Source organism: Melozone crissalis, unplaced genomic scaffold (genome assembly GCF_028551555.1).
Source record: "Melozone crissalis strain CALT ecotype California unplaced genomic scaffold, PUWL_Pcris_2 ptg000016l_1, whole genome shotgun sequence".
Lineage (NCBI taxonomy): Eukaryota > Metazoa > Chordata > Aves > Passeriformes > Passerellidae > Melozone > Melozone crissalis.
In genome coordinates this window covers 23,963,429-23,989,587 of record NW_026535794.1, presented here as the reverse complement: position 1 = coordinate 23,989,587, position 26,159 = coordinate 23,963,429, and the positions used below count along the sequence as shown (strand labels likewise).

General features: G+C 40.6%; 2 protein-coding genes across 6 annotated transcripts in view; one reads left to right on the top strand and one right to left on the bottom strand.

The window, feature by feature from the left end:
• The first annotated feature begins 2,447 nt into the window (after nt 1-2,447).
• Nucleotides 2,448-13,827, top strand: LOC128935720 (lanosterol 14-alpha demethylase). The gene is made up of 10 exons (XM_054274229.1): nt 2,448-2,647; nt 3,496-3,594; nt 4,567-4,743; nt 8,187-8,313; nt 9,255-9,429; nt 9,606-9,725; nt 10,195-10,390; nt 10,964-11,059; nt 11,927-12,095; nt 12,755-13,827. Exons 1-10 carry the CDS (start codon nt 2,474-2,476, stop codon nt 12,931-12,933), a joined length of 1,512 nt encoding a protein of 503 aa, XP_054130204.1. The 5' UTR covers nt 2,448-2,473; the 3' UTR covers nt 12,934-13,827.
• Nucleotides 13,828-13,949: 122 nt separating this feature from the next.
• The window catches only part of AKAP9 (A-kinase anchoring protein 9), a 106,102-nt gene continuing 93,892 nt past the window's right edge, over nt 13,950-26,159 (bottom strand). For 4 of the 5 annotated variants that reach the window (XM_054274224.1, XM_054274225.1, XM_054274226.1 and 1 more), the window contains 11 exons: nt 25,220-25,370; nt 23,657-24,325; nt 21,752-21,951; nt 20,758-20,866; nt 19,729-19,914; nt 18,938-19,138; nt 18,306-18,538; nt 17,228-17,313; nt 16,455-16,530; nt 15,474-15,613; nt 13,952-14,838 (listed from right to left, as the gene is read on the bottom strand). In XM_054274224.1, the coding sequence (XP_054130199.1) occupies nt 14,795-14,838; nt 15,474-15,613; nt 16,455-16,530; nt 17,228-17,313; nt 18,306-18,538; nt 18,938-19,138; nt 19,729-19,914; nt 20,758-20,866; nt 21,752-21,951; nt 23,657-24,325; nt 25,220-25,370 (2,095 nt within the window). In that variant the 3' untranslated portion in view covers nt 13,952-14,794. Of the gene's footprint in view, nt 14,839-15,473; nt 15,614-16,454; nt 16,531-17,227; nt 17,314-18,305; nt 18,539-18,937; nt 19,139-19,728; nt 19,915-20,757; nt 20,867-21,751; nt 21,952-23,656; nt 24,326-25,219; nt 25,371-26,159 lie in introns of all 5 variants that reach the window. The other variant, XM_054274228.1, reaches the window with a different exon arrangement.

Below are 26,159 nucleotides of genomic sequence, written 5' to 3'. Positions count from 1 at the left end.
TACTTGGTGTTTCTATTTTTATAGCCAGCATGAAGGTGCCATCAAATGTTACACCAATGTTACACAAATGTTCACCCAGCAGGTGTTATTACCAAAGGGCAGTAGTGTGGTAGTTTGTAACAGGCTCATCTTTGGAAGGTATGTAAGAAGAGCATCAGAGAGGACCAGAGGAAGAGTCCCATCATGACTCTAAATTAAAGTAGTGCACCTTGGAAACTGCTCAGGAATTTACCAGGAACCTGGAAACTTCATTTTGGCAGGACAGAGGTTTGTAGATGTTGCATATCAGTGGAGCCACTGAGCAGCAAGAGCCCAAGTCTGCAGTCCCAGAGGCTCCTGGCACCTGGGTACACAGGAGCTTGCACTGCCCACCCTGCTGGGGCAAGGCAGCTGTGTGCTCTCCTTTCATCTGGAAGCAGGGAAATAAAAACTGGGAACAGAGAGAAATCCAACACCACTGAGACAGACCATTAATAAGAACCCTCATATCACTACCAAGAAAACCAATGAAAATGAGGTGCAAGATGGGCAAAGCTGACACTTGTGCCTTTGTAAACATGAGATGCCCACCTACACTCCATCTAACAAGCACATTCTTAAAAAGCAAGAACCTGTACAGCTGCCAAAAGCAAAGATTTGAGCAGAACACTCAGCAAGGTCCTGTAAGGCAAAAGAGTAACCGAGAACTTAAACCTGTGAAAAACAGGCAGGATTTTACCAAGTGGAATAACTGACCCCGGTGAGCAGCTTGTTCAAGAGGGAACTTTGGTCCTGGGGTGATGTCCTGCTGCTGCAGCTTGGTGCAGGGAACAATTGCTCCAGGGAGGAGGGGGTTCCCCAAACATTGTCAGCTTACAGCTGGATGCAGTTTGAAGCTGGGCTGTTCACTGAAAAAAGAAATACAGGTTCAACAGAAAGAACATACATGGTTTGCAAAAGCTCTGCTTTACCTTAGTTGTTACTACTACAGGGTAAAGATATAAAAATAATGTACAAAATTACTACTCTATATAAATTTAAATATAATTATATAAAATATAATTACATAAAAAGTAAAACCTATATTCATATATGGGTAATTAATCTGGAAATCCTCTCCCTTGGAAGAAATAGACTGACACTATTTCACCAAAAATGTCCTTACTTCATAAATTGACAGAGCAGAACATCACTAACAACCAGTGATAGCTCTCATGTCCCCCAAAAGAATTGTCAAGGCTTGTAAATACGAAGGAACTCTTTCTCAGTCACTACAGCACTGATGAATTTCCTTTGGCCCTGAAGTGTTGAAACTTCAGTTTCAACTGACTGAGCTTGCAGTCAACAAATTGAAAACTTTATTAGATCCCATAGCTGACACGAAGAGTTTAAGATACTCAACATTGATTCCATGCACATCTCAGCATTCACTGCTACCTCCACTCATCTAGTAATACTCAGCACATGTGAGACCTTGGTACAGGGTTTACCACAGGATATTACATGTTTTATTCAATATTCATTTTTTCAATATTCATTCACAATATTCATTCAGTAACAAGCTCATGCTTCTGCCTGTGCATCTTTTCCAGTTGATAAAAGTACTCAGAACTGATGAAAACAAATAGTTTCTTTCAGATTTAGTACAGAATTTGTTTCTGAACTTTGCAAAAATTTATTTAAAAGCATTATAGATAATCTTTGCAACTGTACCCTGTTGAAATGTCTCATTGTATGCAATTCCTGCTAGATTTCTCAGATTTACACATTTAAACTTTAGAAACTGACTGGACTCAGTGGATGAACAAATACTGCCTCGAAAAGACCTACCCAAACCAGAATTTTCCGGAAATGCATTAAGATACATTCCCATTGAATTGAAAAACTGTACGTGGACAAGCAGTTAACCTCAGCTGCGAAGAGGTCTCTGTTTCCAAACGCAGCTTTGTGCACTATTTGATCTTAATCCCTCACGTCTCAGTGGAAACTAATTTCAAAAACAACGGATTTTCTGACATCAAACATTTGAGGCATCCGGAATTAAACACAAATAAGCGGCCCTCGTTCTCCGGGCGCTGTGCAGCCTTACAAACCAGCGCCCTGGGCTGTCAGCGGGGGCGCCGGCAGTGATGCCCGAGGCACGGCTCACCGTCACAGGCATAATTTCCCGCAGGAGAACCGCGCTGTAGGGGTGTTCGAGGACACCCAGCGTTTCAAACACCCAGACGCCGAGCGCCGCTGGGGGCCGAGCCCTGAGGGGGCCGAGCCCTGAGGGGGCCGAGCTCTGAGGCGCCCGGCCCGGCCCCCGCCCGCCGCCCGCCAATGGCGCGCGCCGCAGCCCGGGCGATGCCGTCACCCCGCGCGGGGCGGCCGCGGATTGGCTGCGGCTCCGGCAATCGTCACATGGGCAGAGATCAGCCCAGCGCCAGAGCCGCCGCACGGGCTCGCGCCAGCCCGGCCCACCGCGCCGCCCTGCCCCGCGGAGCCACGGCCGATGGCGGCGGGCGCCGAGAAGATGCTGAACCTCATGGAGGTCGGCGGGTCCCTGCTGGAGCGGGTGGCCGTCGGCAACCCCCTCTCCCTGGTGCTGGCCGCCTCCGCCTTCGCGCTCAGCCTCGGCTACCTGTTCCAGCTCGGCTACCGGCGACACCTCGGCTCCGAACAGAAGGTGAGCGCGGCGGGCGGCGGCCGCAGCGGGGACGGTGCCCCCGGGCCGGGGGAGCCGGGCGGCCGCTGCAGCCTCGGGACAGCCCTCGGGAGCGGCCCCGGGACAGCCCTCGGGAGCGCGGGGGAAGCGGCGCTGAAAGCCCGGCGTGGGGGAGCGGGTCCGGCGGGCGGGCGGCGTTCCCAGCAGCCGCGCCGTGCGGCAGCCGGCCCGCTTGGCCCTCCCCGGGCTGCTCGGTACCGCGGGGGGCAGAGGCACTCGCCTGGCGGAGCCCTGGGGCGTTCCCAGTACTGTTAAATCGATGGAGCTTAAGAGAAGGTGCCCTCAAATGTATGAAACACAGGTGCTTTTGAGGGGCTGTTCAGCAAATCCTCCAGCACTGTTTCGTTTCTGGCTGCTTTCTTTTCAGTTGCAGTATCTTTGTGCTTCACATTCAGAGGCAGCGTAGGAAGAATCGTAATCATATGAACTTTATTTTAACCTTTGCTGCTTTTAAATATAGCTCTATCTGAACAACTGAATAATTTTTTAAAGTTGGCCTTTTCACAAAAGAGTTTAAACAGATATATATAAAACTTTCTCTGTGGTTAGTTTTTATGTAAATGGACATGATTTTATAACTTTTGGGCACTGGCACATGTACTTTGAGCACCAAGCCTGGCAGAGTTCGAGAAGCGTTTGGACAGCTCTGTCACGGACGTGCTGTCACCCTTGTGGGTGGTCCCGTGCAGGGCCAGGAGTTGCACTTCAATCCTTGTGGGTCCCTTCCAGCTCAGGATATCCTGTTAGTTCATGAGTCTGTGATCATCTCTGAAGAAAATTCAGTGGTTTTTTTTCTCTTTCTTCTACAGAACTACCCACCTTTTATTTCATCAGGCATCCCTTTCCTTGGTCATGCAATTGCATTTGGAAAAAGTCCCATTGAGTTTTTGGAAAATGCTTATGACAAGGTACGTTTTCCCACATGATTGGCTGAGCATATACAAACATAGTTTTGTGTATCTATTAAGTTCTCTGTCTGGGGCCTGTTGAAAATCAATTTATTCTCATTTACCATCTCAAATATAGAATGGAGTGTGCACAGTAGGCTCTGTGATCTTCAGATCTCTTTATGTAGTGGTAGTGTTTTCTGAGCTCTCATGATTCATGTCACAAATATGCTTGTACATTTGGGTAATACTCATAGCTGAATCACAAGTTAATTAAAAAGTCATTTGCATGAAATTATTTCTTACTGTAATTGGTAACCTTTACTCATATTGTTTAGCAATCTATGACCAGGTTGGGATGTAGCTGACCACCTCTGTGGGCCTCTCTGATGTTAAAAGAGCCAGTGTATAAAACCTCAGTAGTTTTTATACTGTAACAGCCCAGAAGGAATTAACTAAATCAGTAGAGCCTTAATTTCAATTAAATTAAATTTATCAGGCTGTATTTCACATTGTCTAAAACTAGAGTTATAAGCTTAAACCTTAGCTTGGTTAGCTTAGAGAAAACTGAATCTGGTGCATGAAGGTCTGCTAGAGATGACTTTTAAACTTCAAAATCATATTTGCCCCTAATTATCTATGCATAACTCCATAAATCCATAATTTTTTGAGACAGTGTTTGTAGATTACTGGGGTCAGTATATGCTGCAATATCTCTGCTATTTTTTTTTGGTGTGACTGATCTTTTATTAATGTTTTCTAAAATAAATGGTTTTAAAATGTGCATGCTCACACGTGTTCATTATAACATTAGATATCAATAGTGTGTACATAGAGAACAAATTCAAATGTGGTTTAAAATATATTTATCTTTATTAAATGTCTGGATACTTCTTAGGAGAAAAATTAATTTATGAAAGATATGGGATAGAGATTTAATGATTTTTGTTCTTATTTCAAATCAATTGGTTTTTTGTTTATTCTCTCACTTAGTACGGACCTGTGTTCAGTTTCACTATGGTTGGCAAGACATTCACGTACCTGCTGGGCAGTGATGCTGCTGCGCTGCTGTTCAACAGCAAGAACGAGGACCTGAACGCGGAGGACGTGTACTCGCGCCTCACCACGCCCGTCTTCGGCAGGGGCGTCGCCTACGACGTCCCCAACGCGGTTTGTATTTTCAGGGCCATCACTAGGAAAGCGGGGCAGCTTCAGTGCTGTGTAGGCAGCCCTGAGCTCCTGGCTCTGTGTGTGGGGTTGTGTTTGTATGATCTGTACATATTGCAATAGGTAAGCAGTCTCGTGGATAATCTGGAATGTTCAGGTTGCTTTGTTTACCACCTGGCTGTTTGTCACTCTGGATATTATCTTTCGTTTTTGACACCACCTAATCTCACCATAGAGGAAAAACCAGTCAGTCACTTTTTTCTTCCCATGCAGCATACCACTGCCTGCAGCTCACTTTTTCCTTCCAAGCAACTTCAGGTCTTTCTTCTGAGAAAGCCCTAAGAGTGGTAACTTTATATATGTGCCATGCCAAATTTAGACATGGGAGTAATAATTTAACAGTTTGAACCACAAGCTTTGTTTTGCTCAGACAGAAATCATTCTGTGTATGTTTGCAGAATACAGTCTGCTCGGGAGCACGGGGGCTGTGTCACATGGCATTGTATCTGAGCTAGGCATTGGCTGCTTTCTTGTTTGTGAGGGTGGCCTGTCATGTCAGACTCAAAGTGCAGAAGCCAACTTTTCTGTGGCTCCACTGGCGCTCTGTTCAGTGCATGTTGTATAGCAGAGTAGTTGGGTGGAAGAAACAGCACTGTGATATACTTTATTTTTGGATCTTCAGTTCTGGCCTCATTTTGTTAGTGTGAATGCCAGTCATTTGACCAGTTTTTGTGACCATCAATTTATTTTCCTCCTTAGCATATCTCTTCGTTCATCCCTGCCTACATGCTGTGATTGTTGCCCTGTTAATGATGTGGCTTAGGGGCAGTAATCACGACTCTCTGTGCTTCCACGCTGGCATTTTGCCACGATCCCAGAATAAGCATGTTGGCCATACCCTGTTCTTTTGGAAATCTCATACACAGCTAGCTACCTGCAACTTGCTACTTTCTAAGTAGGTAAAGGAGAACTTGGTTGTCTCCTCCTTTGTCAGAAGTACTAAATTGTGGATAGCAGTCTGGGGGAGAATTGGTTGGTTGGGTGGTAGGTTCTTTGCCACTTGATGGATTTGCACAGCTCCTCATCCCTATGAGAGCCAGCAGGACTGCAGCCTGGACAGCAAGTAGGAGACAATTTCTTCTGTCCTAGGACATCTCTTCCTTGAGTGGGATCATTCTAACAGACTTGTCTCTACCAGTTCACATAGTCAGAGATCTTTCTCAAAAAGAAGGGGATGGAGTTGTGAATCACTTTTGCAGATGCTGGAGTGTGGAGGATGCACAATTCGCTGCAGTGCATCTCGTGTTCTTCTCTGGTATATACTTGTTTCAGAAGAGTATCTTTGAATCAGGCTGCAAACTTGGCCGGATTTTCACTGTGTTGTGCTTGTTTTGTGGATTCTGACTGTCATGGGATGTCTTCTTGAAACTGAAAGGTCATGGTTTGTCCTTAATTCTGTGAAAGTTTACCCACTTGTTACAGATGGTTTGACTTCTGCTTTCATGCTCTTTGTTTGTGGATGGATTTGAATGTCTGTCTTCATGCAAGAGGTAGTTCTTTGATGTGATCTAATCTCATCCATCAGTTTTATAGAATTTTCTGTAAGCTCCTTGGAAATGGGCATTTCTCTACCACCATGTACTTCAGGCACCTAGGGATGATTAAGGTCTACCTCATTGGCCCACCATATACAGCTTTTTGTTGCTTTTTTCTGAAATTAGGTATTTTTCTACAGTCACTGTAGGTTTTCTTTTTCCCTAGAGTGCACTTGAGTTCTGCTTTAGTCAAGAGATGAACCATATTACTCAGTAAGCCTTGGGTATCTGTGGATATGTCTGCTTAATTCATACCTTTGATACCACAAGGACTTCTTTCCTATTATCTCTGCAGATTCAGGTTCCTCAGAAAAATCCTTTTTTCCCCCCAAAATTCCTTTTTTTCCACAGTGAAGAGATGCAGGGAGTTTGCTATTGACCTTTAAATGATCTCTGACTCTGATTATCTCTAGTTTCCTTTTATGAAGCTAGAGAGGTAGCACAGCCAGTTGTGGCCAAATGCATTCTGCTAGAGGTAAGCTGGGGTTTTTTGCACAGTGTCACCGCCATGATTTCATTTCAGACATCTAATAGGAAGGCATTTAGAGAGCCATGGAGAATTTCATTGGCATTCAATAATTGATGGGTCATCCTGAAGTTTCTTTTGGGACCCCCTTTTCTCTGCTTAAGGTGCTAACTGTCTGTTAATTCTGTGACTTTCAGTCATGTGTTTGGAAGAACCATCCTTTATAATTTAAAATTAGTAACTTGCTTACTTACCAGTGATTCTGGTAATTGTTAATATCCATAGTCAATACATCAACTCATATTCACTCTCGCTCTTTTCTCTCCAAGCCTCTTGCAGATAGTTTTTTGTTGAGAGGAGCTGAAATTGGAGAGGATGTGTTCACTCCTTTGGCTATTCCTGTCTCCATCAAGCTGGAGAGTGGCTGGCATGCTGCAAGGGAAAATGTGCTTGTCTCTTTGCTCTGTGGCATGTGTGCCCTCTGACAGACTGCTGGGCTCCTCATTGCATTCTCAGAACAGAAGCCTCTGGGAAGTAGCTTTTCTCTTAATGCCTTTTGTTCTGTATCATACATGCAGAGCCCTTGGTGGGAAGACAGTTTTTGGTGTATTAGTCATGGTACAGTGCAGATGCCTCATTCATAATGAGGGCATAAAAATCAAATTATTATTTTCTGAGTCAATGTCTTCTCAATGACATTGAAAGGTTCTCATGTAACAAAGGGTTTTTCACTGGTAGGTTTGTTAGCTGTAAACCTATACGTAGAAAAAGAGGTGAGAAGGGGGTGAAACTCACCATTTTCCTAGGAAGCAGTTTGCCTCCTGCCTGTCTGACTTCCTGGGCAGTGAGATCAGAGGGCTCTGTAAAAGAAAGAGTAATTTCTAGTTCAGGGACCTTCTGCCTGAGAGAACACAGGAGAGGGAGAGAAGGTGAGGAGGCCACATATCAGGGGACACAGGCTAAATCCAGACTTTGCAAAGATGGGGCTGGTTATATTTGTGATTATATATCTAAAGGGCATTTCAGCATTTCACAGTTCAACTTTGCATGCATTTTGTATCTTCAGGGAGAAAACTTAATTAAGATACTAAAATATTTTTTTGTTTGGCTACTGCAAAAGACAGAACTTCTTTTGCAGTAAGGAAAGAATAGCTTCTTTAAGCTATTACTTTACTTGAATGTTTCTGAACTGTTGCTTCAAAGATAAAGAAGTGAAAAACAGAGTATTACCTATTAGTAAAAACTGAGTATCTGCTGTACCCTGCAGTCCTAATCATAATCCCTATTGAATTTGGATGTTCTTATAGTAGAAATTCTAATAAGTTTTAATCACATTAATATGATGATCCTTGTACTGATTGCTTATTCTGTCTTGGTTCTTTTAGGTATTTTTGGAACAGAAGAAGATGCTCAAAACTGGGCTAAACATTGCCCAGTTTAGACAGCATGTATCTGTGATTGAAGAAGAAACAAAGGAGTATTTCAAAGCATGGGGAGAAAGTGGAGAGAAAAGTAAGCAGGATCAAATGCATTTTTCCTCCAGTTTTCTGGGATGTACTTAAGGCCAATGCAGTATATTTTTGTAAAAGATGTACTGCAATATAAAAGAAATTAAATATTACATAGGTAAAAGGATACTGAATATCAGAAGAAAGAAAATACAGATTTTTAAAAATCAAATGTAAGACTATTGGAGAATAAAGCTGCTCAGAAAATCACTGAAAGGGATGAAGGACTATGTTAGTTTTGCTTTCCTAGTCAGCTCATAGTGCACCTGTTTTGCTTGTTTTGGATGGTGTCAGTCAGCTCAGTGTAACCACTTCCTAGTCCCTGGGAAAAGCTGCAGCTCTGACTTCCTAGAGAGCCTGTGCTGAAGATCTTGGCTCTGGGAGTTTCTGCAGTGAAAAACTGCATCTTAGAAGCTCATATGGTTACGTTAGTGACTGAAGTGAAATTGTTATTTTCCCTCATTCCCAACTTGCCCTTCATCATCATTGCAAGCTCACAGTTGCATAACAGTGTCAAATATTCTTTAAACATACATACTTATATTTAAATGCATAAAAATTATATAATAATGTCACATTTTAATATATTGAATTACTTTGAATGTATATTATTTATATGTAAACGTAGTTCATAATATGGTAATATAGAAATTGATATTTAAGTTTCTGAGGACTACTATATAAAAATAATTCAGTGGGCAGCAAAATTAACTGGTTTCCTATGGATTTGGATTTCAAGGTTAAATCTTTGTATGACTTCACCTATATTTATTAAGGATTGAGCTTGTGATGCATGGCTTGCTTTGTAAGAATTACTAACTCTGCTAGAAAAAATTCTAGAAAGACATACCTTAGAAAAAAGGTATCCATGATATAATTAAAGAGTTGTTCAAAGAGACATCTGATCAGCCACATTTCAGTAATGTTTTTCAAACCTTTCCTCAGACCTGTTTGAAGCCCTTTCAGAACTGATCATTTTGACAGCAAGCCATTGCTTACATGGGAAGGAGATCCGAGGCTTGCTGGACGAGAAGGTGGCTCAGCTGTACGCCGACCTGGACGGGGGTTTCACTCACGCTGCCTGGCTGCTGCCAGGCTGGCTGCCTCTGCCGAGCTTCAGGTACAAGCACTGACAGAGCAAGCAACTTAAGCATTTTATCTAAACATCATTGTTTGGATTGCCCCCCATCCCCACCACTTCTTCTTTGTAAGCTATTCTAGACATCCCAATAAATGCTCATAAGCATTTTGTGTTACGTTGTGTAAAGTTGCTAATGGAAGTGTTTTGAATCGCAGACGACGAGATCGAGCACACAGAGAAATAAAGAATATTTTCTACAAGGTTATCCAGAAACGTCGAAAGTCTGAGAAAAAGGAGGATGACATGCTCCAAACTCTACTTGATGCTTCATACAAGTAAGCCAAGAGTTTAAAGACTTATTTGAAGATTTACTTTAACTTTGAGCTCTTTAGTTAGAACTATCTACCACAACCCAAGAAACACTCCCACATGTTCTGAATTGGCTTTGTTGCATGCAATTTGTCCTAGTTGTACTCTTAAAAACAGGTTTAAAACTTCAGTTGTCAATGGTTATTCAGATTTCCGAGATTTTCATTGATGGTCATGAGGTGATGACTGAGGTTGCTTCCTTTCTCTTTGCTGGCTGTTGAGGAATGATTTTCTTCAAGGCTCCTAAAGAGTCTCTCTCCCTCTGTTCTCCCTTCTCCTTCCCCTTAGATCTTTCTCCTCTTTATTTAGGGTAGGCAATAAAAGAGTAGGAGTAAGGAGTACGTTAGAAGGAATTGTAACTGCTACAGTATGAATAGCAATGCTCAATAGTGAAGTGTGACCAGATGAAGCTGCAGCGCGGTTCCTTCTGTGCAGGGACGGGCGTGCGCTGACGGACGATGAGATTGCGGGGATGCTGATCGGGCTGCTGCTGGCAGGGCAGCACACCTCCTCCACCACCAGCGCCTGGCTCGGCTTCTTCCTCGCCAGGGACAAAGCCCTGCAGGAGCAGTGCTACGCAGAACAGAAAGCTGTGTGTGGGGAGGACTTGCCACCCTTAACTTATGATCAGGTCTGTATCTTACATAAGTCCTAGGGGTATTTTCATACTTTTAGATGATTATTTAAAAAAAATTAAAAGCTCATTGGACCTGAAATACAGTCACATGCTTTTGTGTTAAAATAATAATTGGCACAGTCATTCTCTGATAATGCTGTTTGCCAGTACATTTCCTCTTCTCTCTTCCTGCCCAAGTAAAGTCAGCTTGATACTGGTTTTTTAATCAGTGTTCATTAGGGAAATTGTCATTCCTATGTTTATTTAAAAATGACAGTTCTGTAGAAGATCCTCATATTTTTACTGAGGAAAGCAATGCAGTGTGACCTTGTTCTTTAATTAGGCAACAGAAAATACTTAAGAGATAAATCACTAAGACAGTAGTTGTATTTGATTGCACCAGTCAGTTTTTTCCTTCTTAATTGAATCAAATGGAAAAGAAATAATCAGTGTAGCTAATGAAGTACATGTAAATACAAACTACTTACTCTTCACTATTTTATGTTTTTAAATGGTATAAAATAGCATTTTGTTTGTGTTGAATAAACTTGGCTAAATTTTGGTATGTCATTTTCTCTCTATTTTCAGCTCAAGGATCTCAGTTTGTTGGATCGCTGTCTAAAAGAAACTTTAAGGCTTAGACCTCCTATAATGACCATGATGAGAATGGCCAGAACTCCTCAGGTGAGAACACTTTGGAGCTAATTTCACTGCAGCAGCACAGGCTAGGTCTCAGCTGGCAGAAGGAAACAGAAGTGAGCTGTGTTTGGTGGCAGGGAGGAAAGCTGATGGCAGCGGTAGCATAGCCAATGTCGAGTTAGGAAAGCAATTAATACCTTGAACTTGGTATTTTTTTACCTTCATGTGGAATTGTGTCCAGTTTCAGACCCCTGCAGCCCCCAGCAAGCAAAAGACTGATGAAGTGAAACAAGCAGAGGGGCCACCTGGCTGAGAGAGGGCTGCAGCACTGCTGGTGAGAGGCTGAGGGAACAGGGATTGTTCCACCTGGAGAAGAGCAGCTCTGGGATCCAGCACCAGCCATGTGCTATTTTCTTTCAGCAAAACCAGTAGTTTTGTAGTTACCAGTCTTATTTGAGCTTAGTTTGGTGCCACCATTTTCTTGTTTGCCAGGTACTTTTAATTGGTGTAATAGAAAAATTTGGCTTGCTTTTAATACAAGCTAGGTAAATCTGAAAGAAAACTTGCTGTTTGTACAAGTATGGTACCATGTCAAAAATTCAAATTTTTTTTAACCATGTCCCTTCAATGTCAAAGGCTTTCAATAAATTTTAATTTCATTCTTTCCTTTTTTTTTAAAAAAACCTCCTGTAGAACTGTGAGCCTTACTAAAACAGCTGGAAGGTTCCTGCAACTCCTTGAGCACTGTGTCCTGTTCAAGTATGAGAGGAAGTGTTGGGTTGCAGTAATTTTAAATGCACTTGGCCAAAAACTCTTGAAATTTAAAGTGTCATGATACAACACTTCAGGTAACATTTTAAAAAGAAAAATGGAGACATTTTGTCATGTGGGGTCTTGTCTCTTCTCTTGCAGACTATTGCTGGATACAATATTCCTCCTGGCCATCAAGTGTGTGTATCTCCCACTGTTAATCACAGACTCAGAGACTCCTGGAATGATGCTCTGGACTTCAAGCCTGACAGATACCTCCAAGATAACCCAGCAGCTGGAGAGAAGTTTACATACATTCCATTTGGTGCTGGTGAGTAAGAGAATGCAGCATCTTGTGTGAGGTTGTGCTGAGATGCCTCACACCAACTATCTCCTACAGCACCTCTCCACACTGCAGCATCTGAGGATAGATTTGGTTTTTTTCCTGTTTTTGCCTGAAAGTTTTCTTACTCTGAAGGTGCTATTAAAAGAAAAAAGTTAATAGTTCTGCATTAGTCATAGCTGTATATCTCTCACAGCAGTTATCAAAACACCTTCAGGTTAGCATGAGTGATGCTTGACTCACATCTTTTCAAGTCAAGGACAAACCTGGTAACACAAGTTCAGTTGAAGGCAGAGAAAAAGTCTGCAGAGTCCCAACTTTCAGAACAGTTTGCAAATACTGCTGTGATGGAGTTAGAGCTGATCTCATTTCTGTGTTGCAAATGCTTCTTTCCTGATATATAAATTAATGCTGCCTAGTGGGGGCAGAACAGCACAATCTCGTTCCACTTACTCATCTGCTTTATGCAGTGACAACTTGGAAAAATAAGACTTGGGTGGAATTATAGAATGGGGTATGTGAAACATCAGAGCCCCAGATTGTTGAGAAAGGGGCAACTACTGTCTGCATAAAACTTCTGAAGTTTTCTGATTGTCAAAGGCAATCCAGTGAAATATTCTAACTGCATTTTATGGCTCTCTTTTTAGGCCGTCATCGCTGCATTGGAGAAAACTTTGCTTATGTTCAAATTAAGACTATTTGGTCTACTTTGCTTCGTTTGTATGAATTTGATCTCATCAATGGTTATTTTCCAACTATAAATTACACAACAATGATACACACACCTAACAACCCTGTTATCAGATACAAGAGGCGGTCACTGTAAACTCTGGCGCTAAAACCTTACTTTTTAAAGTCGTGTGAACTAACAGACTTCTGAATAAAATTGTGACAGGATAAGTGGCAGATGGAAGCTGACGAATCTACAGTTAGGAAAGCAACAGTAGCAAAACTTCTGCAGTTGTAGTTTTGCATCTGTTTTGTTTGCCCACACTGTTTACTGCTGCTGTGGATAATTGCTTGTTCTACAATTTTCTCATTGCATTTTTAAAGCAAAAGTGTCTTTTTTATTGATGTAACACTTCTAAGGTGCATGCCAGATCCTCCTAATGAAGAAAAAAGTAATTTCTACAACTGGAACTTCTTCCTTTTGAAAAGTAATTGAAGATTACTTTCCCCAGACAACCAAGGGGCAAGGCTGCCTACCTTGCCTCTGTACCCAATTCAGCAAACCCATCTGGGAACAGGCACCACAGGGGACTCTACTTGGTGGTGCCCTTCCTTTGGCATTTATGATCCTGTTCCAAGTGAATGATGGTCTTGGCTGATTTAAGAAAACAACTGTGCAGCTAAGTGGTAGGCAGAGTTCAAAGTGTTCACAGGTAAGTCATTTCAAGAATGAGCCATTTAACTGTCTAACTTGAAGTAATTGTAAAATGCTTATGTTCAGAAAGAAACAAGTAATTCTCTAAAAAAAATTGAAAGTGGTGATCTCTGGAAGCTTGATGTCAAGTGTAAGAGTAACAGTATGAAGATATGAACAACATGAATTTTGTAAATAACATGTTTGTGTGTAAAAAGGTGAAATAGCTGAATGTTGTCTGGGTTTGTAATGACTCATGCAGGATTGCTAAATGGTGTTTGGTTCAAGAATGCTTATGATAAATGGTAATGAGCTCTGGCTCATGGGAATTTTGAATTAAATTTGTAAACAAACCTCTTGGAGAAGTTTTCCATGCATTTCTGTACTTCTTTTTGAAAAGGTTTCATCAGTAAATTTCTAACTCCCTCTTGGAGTGGGCAGTGCCCCCTTCAGCAGTGCTCCATTTAACCAGGGTTTTGTCTTGTCCTTCCTGGTCTAAATTCAGTGTAACTGTTCTAAAACCTGGTGTTTGTATCAGTCATGGCCGGTGAGGGAGCACAGGCTCCTCCCTCCCAGCCCTGTGAGATGTGACCAGGCTCTGCTGAAGCCAGGCTTGTCCCTGTCCCTCTCTCTGAGAGCAGCACTTTGGAATCTGTAGAAAGTCTAGCTGCAGTCACTACAAGCAGGAGGAACTCAGGCAGGAGTAACCTCTTCCATGTGAATAAGGGAGCAGTTCTCAACACACTTAGAAGCATGAAGTCGTGTTTATTTCAGTACTTTGACAAAATACCCATAAAATTCAAAACTTCTACCATTACAAAAATAGGTCTCTACAAGTGATATTCTGTCAGCACTGCCAGTAGCAAATATTACGAGAGTCAATGTAACTTCAGTAGCCTTGCCAGAAAAAGTGCAAGTAAACTTTGCTGAATGTAGCTCAATTTAATTAATAGACAAGTTTCATCTTCGCACCCTTTTGATAAATACACACTTTATAAGTTAATCATTTAAATTAGCATTCCACAAATATACATGTAATTTAATGGTTGGGGGAGTTTGCTTTGGGTTTGGGGAGATTTTTGGGGGGTGGGTTTGTTTGGGGATTTTTTTTGTTCAGATTTTTTTTTCCCATGAACACAAAGTGCCTACATCCATAAATCCCAGTCTCTGTGGGTGTGCCAGGATGGAACTGTATACAGTCAAATAGCTGTGTTCATATTGGTCCCACAATATACACCTTATACAAAAGCACAGAAAGAGCACAGATTTACAGAAGGCAATCTGTTAGCATCACTGCCAGTGATGGAGATGTTGAAGGGTATTATTATCTTCTTATACCCATGTGCAACTGAGTGTATGAAGTCGAACCTGTAAGACAGAGAAAAAAATGTCATCAGGATTACTTGGAACAAATACATGCACTCATTCAGCTGAATAAGCTTGAAAGATTTTACATGGGAAATCATAGAATAGGGACTTTTATAGATCAACTCTTTTAAGAACAACATTTTCCCAAATGATGGAGAAGACAAACACAAGAACCTCAAAACTGAAGTCTGATAAATTTCATCCCATTGTTCTGACAATTTTCTTGATGTATTCCTCTTTCAGTACAAAAATTGTCATCTTCTATGGGACAAATTGACTGTAACTTCTGTAATCGAAGTGGTACGAGAAAAAATTCTTCCACATTCCCAATTTTCTGGATACATTTTTCTCTATATAACTGAAACTCTTAGCAAGATGCCAACTGAATCCTTGCTGCGCATTTATTAGAGACCGGGGAAGTCAAGTGTTACCAATAATCTCAAAATCTACACTGAAAACATGCTTGTATTGCTTTTCAAAGAATTTCACAATCTTCTTTTAGGTGAGCTTTTTGCTAGAGCTCAGAAATGCCTCTTGTTCAAGGCTGGCAATTGAAATGGAAGCTGTGTATCTCAGAGAGCCAGCACCCGTGGGGCAGGGCGCCCAGAGGTGCGGGCAGGGTGCCCGAGCCCCACCTGACTGCACGCTGCCGAGCCGCTTCTGCAGCGCCTCCAGGCGGTGGATGTAATCCGTCAGAGCCCTTTCGGGGTCGTAGTTCTGCAACTGGGGACAGGCGAAGGACACTGGGTTTAAATCAGCATGCATCCCCTGCAGCCTGGGGGCACAACAACACACACCGATTCAGTAAGGGATACATTGAGTCAAAATATCAGCAACACAGCAAAATTCTGTAAGCAGGGATAACTTATGGCCTGCATATCCATGTAGCAGCCAGCACATCAAACCCATTTAACCTCCCTGCCACTACTGCCCAAGCCAGAGAAACCATTCCTTTGTTTCTGGACTTTTCTTTCTACTGCACAGGATTTGTTGCTGCATTTTATGGAGACAAAGACTGACCAGCAAATCCCTACTGATATTGCAGCAGAATCCATGGCAGATTGAAGTTTAGTTTTCTATTAAGAAGCTTGTGTCAACAAGGACACGGCCATCTTTGCATGCCTCTTGTCATTACTCTCTGTAAAAGTCAATAGTGGCTAAAATAGATTAAAGGTTTTTACCATGTAAACTGTTATGGTTATGAAAAACTAAGACAATAACAAATATCGAGGTGGTTTACATGAAAATGAAACCCATAAATGGCTAGAGTTTGATACTCAGTGAAGATCTGAACTCACAACTTCATGTAAGCTCATCAAAGCATGATGGCACTCATAAAAATGCTGCCGTTGATGAAAAATACCCGGTTTCACTGGCAGGGGTGTGTGAGCTTTGGCCTCAATCATGTTATGAGTAATCACACACTGAATGCTTGAGACACAATTTTTGACATATTCTTACAAAAAATTAGATCTTGCAGCATCAAAGGTTACAAACCTTAGCAGTAAACACTGAGGCTTTCAGTTATTTAAACAGTGCCTGAAAGAGAATAATATTAAAAGAACCCCAATATATGTTTAAAGTTTAAAGGAGATCTAGAAGATTCCATGCCTGACCTGGATCTAGAAGTATGCCTCTGTTCTCCATAAAGATCCATGCCAGCAGAAAATGAATCAGGCCGTAATTCATTACCTAGAAATACAAAATATACAGAATATTAGAAATACAAAAAGCAGTGTCTTGAAAAATAAAAAAGTAAGACCTTTTGCACTGGGAATCTCAGCTATGAGTTTTCTGTTTGCATGTCACAAAAATGACATTTAGCACGTGTAGGCCACTTTCAGACTCCCTCAAGCAAAAGCAGAGGTGAAATCCTGGCCTCACTGACGTCAATGAGAAAACTCTCACAGACTGAGCAATGATTTTAGTGCAGACCTAAACAGACAGTAAATAAGAAAGAAGCTTCTGATTCTCCTTAGACTCCTACAAAAAGCAAACAGAAAACTGCTATTTCCCAGACTTAAACCTGTAACAAAAGAATGACAAGTTTTTGTTCTAAGGACCCTGTGGTGCAGATCTCCTATGAAAACTCCAATGACTCAGCTAAAACTGCTTTCATGAACATGCTCCATAGGGAAACCTTCCATATTTTTTTTAAATCCCACCCACGATGGAGCAAAACAAAACTGAAAAGAAAGCAAATAGGTTAGTGTCTGTGCTGAGCATGAAAACTGAGAAATAGGTTAATCCAAACAATTCTAGCAAAAGAAAGAGGGAACAGTCCCCATTCATTCCTCATGAGGATAACACAAATTAAAACCCATCTCCATTAAGCAGTGGTGTGACTTGTGAATACCACTTTGTAAGTCATTACTGGACAGTGACTCACCTGTGTTCTGGCTAAAGACATCCCTATTGATAGTCAGAACTCCAGAACCTGTAATTCTGTGCCATCGACGAACCAGGAACTTCATTCTGCATTTCAAATTTAAAAAAAAACAAAAAACAAACAACTTCAGGATAAATGAAATAGTCTGATAAAAGTAATCTGCTTCTTGTATTCTAGAAAGTATAAGTTCTTGCAATTTCCATCAAGCAAAATTAACAGATGGGCATCTAAAACCTGAGTATCAAGTACAAAACATCCTTTTGCATATCCCTAAGAAAGACCATCTTTCATCCAAACCTGTTTTCAGTTCCACCCGTACAATTCCAGAGGTGCTTTATAGGTCCAAGTGGACAGTAAATGGCTCAAACACCGAAGCAACAGCACACCAGTATTTTAAAATCATACTAAATGTACTTTTTTTGTCTGTTGCAGCCCCAAAACTGCAACTGCAGAGCACTATGAGTAAAATCCTCACAACAGGTATGCGAACACTTCCTTGAATTTATACGATACATAAGGCTCAGAACAACAGCAAACAGAAGTGCCTGGGGGTTCACACCTTTGTGAAGAAGGTTTGTTAGCCACACTGCAGTACTATGCAGTAATAAACTTTATTTTTTCTTCCTCACCAATTCCTGCTCATCCTTAGTCTTCTGAAAATTAAAGGACTGCCTAGATTAAGAAAATCAATTCCTAAATCTATATTACACTTACATACAAGACTTTAATCTTTACAGGAAATTTAGTTGCAGAGAAAAACCTTTGTAAGTAAGTGCAATCCTTAGAATTGTAATAAAAGTTTTTTAATAATTTGACTTTACCCAGTACAGTGCATCTGAGATTATCAGGTACTGACCCCTTTTCAACTACAATCAGACTGCTTATTCCTATTGCAGAATTTACCTACACTCTGCTCACCTTGTCACCCTGAAAGTATCTACTATATTCATGACTACCAAAAATATGCCATTTAAACAGGATGGAATATGAAAATTTCTAGATTTCATTGGAGAGCTAGAAAAGTATATATTAAACAGCACAGTCATATCTGTTTGAAATGTAACTTCCTGCAGGTTACCTTGAAATTGCAATGGACACTCTGACTGCAGAGCGAAATCGTGTGAAACCCTTTGAATGCTGTGTGATGATTTCAAGGTCTGCGTAGGAAGGCTGTCCCCCCATCCGTGCTATGAGGGCCAGTGTGGCTTCTTCACACTCCTGGAATCCTCCAAGTAACAGCAGCAAATATTTTTTCTGATATATGAGAGCCTTCCGAAAGCTCTCTGCTCGTAGGTATTTGCCATAAATCCTCTGCAACAAGAGAAAAAGACAAAAAGCTCCATAAGCTCCAAGAATCACAACAGTTCCAAGACCTTTGACATTGTTACTTCTACAGCATTTCTGGGATTATTAATTTCATTCCAGTACCATGGAGAAGACTGTGCTGCTGCTCACACTTGTTGAATGCAACTTCATATATTGAGGATCACTAAACAGCAAGAAATAGAGCACACACAAAAGGACAACACACGTGTTTACATGTCATTCTTGGAGAGGAAAAATAGTAGTCAGATACCTGAATATGAAAATTTTAAAACTGAATTAGTATCTTTTGACTCAGAATAAAGCAGAGTGAACACAATGAAAAATAAGCCCAAATCAAAATTTTTAAAGCACTTGTAGTTAGTATGTGGGGGGAAAAAATCTTACCCTTAGAACAGCATTTTCAGTATCTGATCCCAGTTCTCTGAGGAAAGCCTCACTCCTGAGCTCTGCTCTCAGCCTGGATAGTTCTGCATCAGCTTGTTTCAAAGATTTCTGCAGCGACAGCCTTTCTCTGTTCCACATCTCCTTCTCAGAAGCAACAAGAGTATCAATATTAACTCCGACATCTGATGAGTGCCTGGAAGACTGAAGACAAAGGAAACTGAATTTGAACGACATAATTTGGAGAAGCTTAGGCCATGTCATTCTAGTCATTGGTTTGGTGGAGAGCTCATAAAATTAATGAGAAAAACTATTCAGTGCTTGGATCTGAGGCCACCCTTGCACTCTGACACCTCAAAAACAGTGACTTTAGGAGCCCAATCAATGTCCCAGTAAAATACAGCTTCTCTAGAAAAAAAGTCCCTTTAACTGGATCATACTAGCTTCTTGATTTTGAAGACTATCTGAATCTATCTGGATCTGCTCACGGTGATGAGATAGAGATAAAAAAAGAAAGGTACAAAGCGTTTAAAATAAAGGAGTAGTTAACAAAAAAGAAGCTGGGTAAAATCACGAAGTTTTACACTCAACAGAGTTGAGGTATACTGACCACTGAGCAAGAGTTGAGGCATACTGACCACTGAACAAGAATAACTCACATCAATTTACTCTGCAGAGGGAAGCCAAGAAAGACAGATAGCTTGATCACTCTCAACTGGGTGACCAGGACAAGAAATTAGGCTTTTTTATGTCTGTATACATAACTCATTAGATCAGCACCACCAAGGACATACATAGTCTGCAGAAGGCTGTCTGTGCTGGTATCTTCTCAGTTCTTCCTCCAGTTTCATAACAGCATTCCTCAAATTATTCTTCTCTTCACTCAGTCTGCTGACAAAGCCTGTCAGCTCAGCATTTTGCCTGAGCAGCCTCTCAGTCAGAGAGCTGGATGGAGTCCCTGGCGGCAGCACCATCTTCAGCTACGAGGAATAAAGAAAACCAAACTCAACTTCTACTTGATCCAAATTGCCAGCTTGAAAATAACTGGCTTACAGTGAAAAACGTTTATAAACAATGATAACAGCTTTGTATCAACTTCATATAAAAAAATCCATTGTACATGTAAACTACAAATCATGGTGTCTATACTTACTGTATACATGACAACAAAGTATTTTCATACAAGCTCAATTTTACCAGCTATAACAATTTGCAGAGTTTTCCACCATGTTTATCTAACCTAGAGGAAAAGAAAAGCCTCAAAGCTTTTTTCAAGTTACATTGAAAATCCTTGCTTAAAATATAGGACCAAATATAGGGACCAAATCAAGCTCACTTAAAAATCAAATATTGCCGAATTCTTTGCAACAGATTACCTCACTTCATTTTTTTTACATAAGTGCATGCCACTCAATCTTCAGTGGCCTTTCATTTAGTAAATATAGGGCAGTTTAAGTAAATGTGTTGTGTCAACACAATACAGTAAATACTAAATGTTGACTTTAATATCAGGAAGTACTGAGAAAAGTTTCCTCAGTTATAGGATTACTGCTGAAAAGAAAATATCTTAAAGAAAATGAGATGCAGAAATTTAAAATGAAACTGGAAAAGTTCTGATTTGAAAGTTGAAAAATCACTTTTAAAGTATTAAAATTAAAAAAAAAAAAGGAATGGGGTTTTTGCACTTTACAAACTCCAGTCAGAACACTTGCTGGAATTTTCCCCTATAAAGACCTGAATAAGTACAAGCTTACAAACTCCCTGCAGTTCTTCACAGCTCTTCATCCTAACTCTCCCATCAAAGTTACAGCATTGACTCTCACCTCTTCCAGACTGGGCAATCCAGGTAGTATTTTCAGTTCTGTAATAACTTCTTCAATAGCATTTTGTACTGAAACGAAGTCCTGATCATCTGCTGTTTCAAACTGCAATCTGAAACAAAAGGGGTTTCAACAGCAGATCAGCTGTGACACCATGAGCCAGACTAAAAGGACTTTCCATGGATTCCTATGCACTGGATCTATAGTAAGTCACTTCAGCAGTACTGGAGACAGGGCAACATTTTCAAGACTGCTAAGTGACTCTAAACAAAATTGTCTTGTTTTAAAACATAAGTATATAGAACAGATTCCACTCATTTGTAGACAGGGATATTCTACATGAAGCACATTTTAAATAGTGGTTCTGCCTCCCACAAATCTGTTGAATCTGTGTTATCAAAGGCCTAGGGTATTTTCCAGATATACTGCATTCTGCAAATGTTTCAGAAGGAATGTTTAATATTAAACAACAATCACAGCAAAATAAAAACAGATTCAAACCTCCCATGGACCTGGTACCATGATATTTTTTAATCTTATGGAGACAGTAACCTTCCAAAAATAAGAATCAAGATCAGTTTCACTTGACCATAACGATTTTTCCCCAAGGAGGATGATTCAGAACAATAATCCCTATATTCATCCCCTTATGCATGATGAATCATTTAATTACTACTTAAAATTCCTCTACCTATACCATACCCAGATAAACCTTATCACTTTTCAGAGGCAAAAAAGACTATTTTGCTGTGCCTTAGAAAGGACTCTATTAAAACATACAGGATTTACAGCAGCACTTGATACTCTGTGATCCTGTCTTCCATCAGTATATCTCAAGTGACAGCATACACAATAAAACTGTATATGTATTGTACACAATAAAACTAACAACCCCAAACTCAGTTAAATCCTGCAGTCTGTGAATTAGGATTCAAACCCAATATATTAGCTTGCTGGCTGCTATTTACTAAACCAAATTGCTGGAAACTGGTCTAACCTGCTAGCAGCTTTCCGAGCCAACTGCTTCAGCTTTGGAGATGCATTTTGCAGCTTTTGTCTGACTTTTTCCAGAATTTCAGTAGCAGCAGAGAGATCTCCTGTCAGTGTGCGGCAAGTCAACTCATTCGTCTCAGCTCCTTCCATTTTTTGCTGGAGAACCCAATTTCTTGTTCTGTCATTGGGTGTATCCCAGGTAGTCTGGAAAGAAACGCGTATTTTAAATATATATCCATAGAATGTATATGATCCAGTGCTGTAAAATGAAAACATATGATTTTGAAACATACTCAGAAACTGAACAACAGATAAATCTGACAGAAATTTAGTGTGACTACAACACTGCTGTAATGTAGCACTAAACTATCACTCGTGAAAGGTCTAGTGTCTTTCTGTACTAAGAACTAGCAATCATGGAGGTACAGTGTGAATCCAGTGAAAAAAACTCAGCAGGATGTCACAAAGCCTTTCTGTTTCTTCCATCAGCAGCTGCTTTACCAGCTGTGCAAGGAATCTGGGAAACTGGGCCTATGTGTTTTGGTAACAAATTTATAGTCACAATAACAGGGGCTGAAAGAGACCACCATGGTCATGGAGGTCAGTCCAGTCCCAGGCAAGCACAGCACTGATGCTAGCACAAGCACTGAAGAGGTGTTCCTAGGTACCAGCCTCCCAACACTGCCATGGAAGAACTGCTAACCCTCACAAAGAAACCTGAGTCTGTGGCTCTGCCTTTGGCTGTTTCCCCTACAGGACAGTACCAAATAAGAAAGTCAGAGTGTTTCAAACATCACAGGAAACAGCAGGAGATTCGTTATTTGAAATTCCAGGCAAGTCCTGGAAAGCAGATCAGACTATCTGCTGATGAGGAAGGGGAAAAATCCCCAACAGCTGCTGCTAACCTGATCCAAGAGAAGACTCTGCTGACCACAGTGCTGGCAGCTCCCTGTGTGCCCAAGAACGAGGTGCACAAAATGAGCATGGCAGGAAGGCTGCTGCTGTCACAGTTATCAATACACTCAACAGCCTGCCTCTAGATGTGGGTAGTTTCCAATGCTTCAGAAGAGAAAAACCAGTAGCCAAAGTAGATGAAAAGAAAAATTTCCTTCTTGGCTCCACATACAAGTAACTGGTAAAACAAATGATGACAGGATGGGCAAAAACATGGTGAACAAAGAGGCAAGCAAGTCTCCTGTCAGTCCTCTCTGCAATTACCCACAAATCACTCACCAGCAACACTTACCTCTTACAAGTAAGTTTCTAAAAGTAATTTAAAAATAATTTTAAAACTCACCTAACTTTTTATGACAGTGAAAAATTTAGAGGCAACAGAGAAAGCACTTTCACTCAACTAAAAATTAGGATAATTCCTAAATTGATTTTTTACCTTGATCTTTTTCTTCTATTTTGTTTGCTAACATACACATATTCATACATATGCTTGTTTGATTGCTTACTCATTTCTTTACTGAAGCTGTTGGAAGATCCCTTATGGTGTTTCAAAGATCCCTTGCAGTTTATGAACTACAGATTAAGGGCAGTGACCTGAGGCATTCCAGAGTAGGAATAGCTCATTCCTGCAACTGGTTGCAAGGAACATTCTCCTGTACTGAGACACAAAGTGTATGTATAGACCCAGATGCATTGTCCTGCTCATGCTCCTCCTTACACACTTCTATGCTCCTCCTCATATACGCCTATAATTTCACTCTCAGGAGGAAGCATGTGAATAGTTTTAGGAAGCAAACTGGGATGCTTTCCCTTTTCCATTCTCTGGTGCCCATGCTCTGTAATCTGCAGGCTATTTCACAGATTGAGTCAAGGCACAGTGACACATAATTGAGCAAAAGAATTAAAGCTAAATAGTATATTTCAATATTACACATTACTTTTAATCCTACTGTACCTCATTTGGGTTGTGGCTTGGTGTCCTTTTGGCTTCCTTTCTTCCTTCATCCTCCTGCTCTTTTTTCTGTAGATCTTGGATTATTTCCTGCAACTTCTTTGTTTCATTCCCTAATTTATGAACTTCTTGCTTCTTTTCTCCAAGTTGCCACTGAAGGTCTTCTACTTTGGACTCCAGTTCATGGAGTTTCTTTTGTACTATTATGTTAGCATCTTGTTCTGCTTGTAGTGCTTGTCTCTGAATCTGCCTTTCTTTTTCCATTTGCTGTCTCACTTGCACAGATTCCAGTTTGTATTTCTCCATCTCACTTACTAACTCCACTATACGGTCATGCTTTTCATCCATTTGCTTCTGTAGCTCTTTAAGCAATTCCTCAGATGGATTAGGTGCTCCAGCTTTCCCCTTATCTTCAGCACTTTGAAGCTGAGCACACAGCTCTTTTTCCCTTTCTAGGGCACTGCTTATTTCGAGAGCTCGAACCTTCTCTGACTCAAGAAGCACCTGCAACTCAGAGTTACGGCCTCGCTCCCGTGACAGCTGGGCAGCACTGAGTGCTTCTTGGGATTCAATCCTCTGCTGCAGATCACTTGACAGCTGCTTCTCCTGCTCCAGAAGTTTACTTAACTCTAAGTTCTTTTGTTTTTGATCTTCAAGAGAAAACTTTAAGTCCTTTCAAAAGAAAACAAGAATTGATCAAAGCCATTTGCACATGCTTTCCATTAAATTCTGCAAAGTGCAAATATGCTGCCTCTACACATGCTGCCTTAACAGGTTTTGCTATTCCCAAGTAATGTGACAATACTCTGGATGCTGCAGTTACATCTGATACTAAAATACATTACAGATGTCTTTATTCTAAAATCAGATTATTTCATAAAAGAATCTTTTTAACACATACTTTAAAGTGGGATACAAACAACTGTAGTTCTGAAGTTGAAGACTGCCAGCTGCTTTTGCTTTCTAAACTGTGAAAATGATTTTTCAGCTTTGGATTTCAAGATGTAAATAAATTGACACTGTTGAAGTTATTGCTTTTTTGCCTTTTGTCTTGTACCAGGATACCTGCTCCCCCCTATATCAAATACTGCAGAGGTACCAAGGAAGGTACTAATGGAGCATTTTCTCCTAAAGTAAACTCCCTAGTTTGATTTTCATGAGGTGAAACTGCAGACTTTTTAAACTGTGACAAACAATATATCTCCTTAAATCATATTCTTAAATACTGTATTTTATGAGTCAGGCTGTGGTGGGGGCTGAGTGTAGCCATCAGCAGTGTCCTGTCCCCTTGAATAACTGAGAGTCATTATAGAATCTTTTAATCTTGGGCCTGAAAAGCACAGTAAAATTGCTATTGATTTAAATGGAATGTGCATCGGGCCTTTTTCATACTTTGCCACACAGCTTCTACAGATTTTTCTTCAGCTCTAGATGATATAATACTACAGCTGAAGAGAGAACAATGAAGCATGCATTGGACAAAAAATGTGAACTGACATGAAATATTAACCAAAAGAATATTTTCATGCTCCTTGATGTCCTAGACCACTTGGGATTGTGGAATACCTCAAGCTCTTCTCTTCCTCTTTCCTCACTGCGTTCCATTTTAGCTTTTTCTTTTTCCAAAGCCCACTGTAGCTCTCTTGATCTTTTCTGTTCATTGGCCATTGTATCCTTGAGAATATCTAGCTCAGCTGCTTTTTCCTTAACTTCAGTCCTAAAAGAAAAATGGAGCAAACTTCACATTAGGCAGTGACTCTAATCCTATCATGATGCAGTCAGTTACTTGGTATTTATTCCATCCTGGGCACTGAAAACACTGCTAGTCTAGTAGAGTAACAGTAAAAAGCCTATTTAGAAAGACAAGACTAACTCAAACCCAAAAGAGTTGCATAGTTCAAGAACTACAAGTGTGTCCACCCTGCTACCTTTGTAGCTGCCACTGGTGGGGGCTCAGAGGCAGTTAAGTGTTCAACCTCATCCAGCCACGGGCCAAAATCTTAAAGAATGCCATGGAAGTGCATCTTGCTGCCATGTTTCTCAAGGGAAAAAAATATATTGGGGAAAAGGAAAAATCTGTGACTTAAATCTGCATTTTTTTGCAAATCAATTTTGTATCTGTTTTGAAAAAGAAACTTGCTCCTGATGGTCTGAAAAGGTATAAAGTAATCTGTAAAGTTATCCAAATTTAAGCTCCAGCCTAATTTGTTATCTCTGAGCTGAACATTCTGCTCATGGGTGCATCCCTTTGGTTCAGGCATAAATAATAATGGCTTTCCTAAGTGCCAAATCTGTGGTTTTTACTATCAACCATGTCCAAAGAACATTTAAGACTATTTCATATGGAAGTACTTGCAAAGTCATCTTAACTTTGCAATTTTTTTCTCCATGTTCATAGAGATTAAAAACCTTTAATAAATATGGTCTATTTATTAGCTTGTATAGAGTAGCCTAATGCAACAAATTTTAAAAAGGAACTTGATAACTAATAGAGTTGATTATTAAT

What these genes read in the sequence shown, in the direction of transcription:
- LOC128935720 (XM_054274229.1), top strand. Translation starts at nt 2,474, where the DNA reads ATGGCGGCGGGCGCCGAGAAGATGCTGAACCTCATGGAGGTCGGCGGG. An exon ending in GGGAGAAAGTGGAGAGAAAA is followed by an intron (nt 8,314 to 9,254) that starts GTAAGCAGGATC and finishes ACCTTTCCTCAG; the next exon opens with ACCTGTTTGAAGCCCTTTCA. An exon ending in CTACTTGATGCTTCATACAA is followed by an intron (nt 9,726 to 10,194) that starts GTAAGCCAAGAG and finishes CCTTCTGTGCAG; the next exon opens with GGACGGGCGTGCGCTGACGG.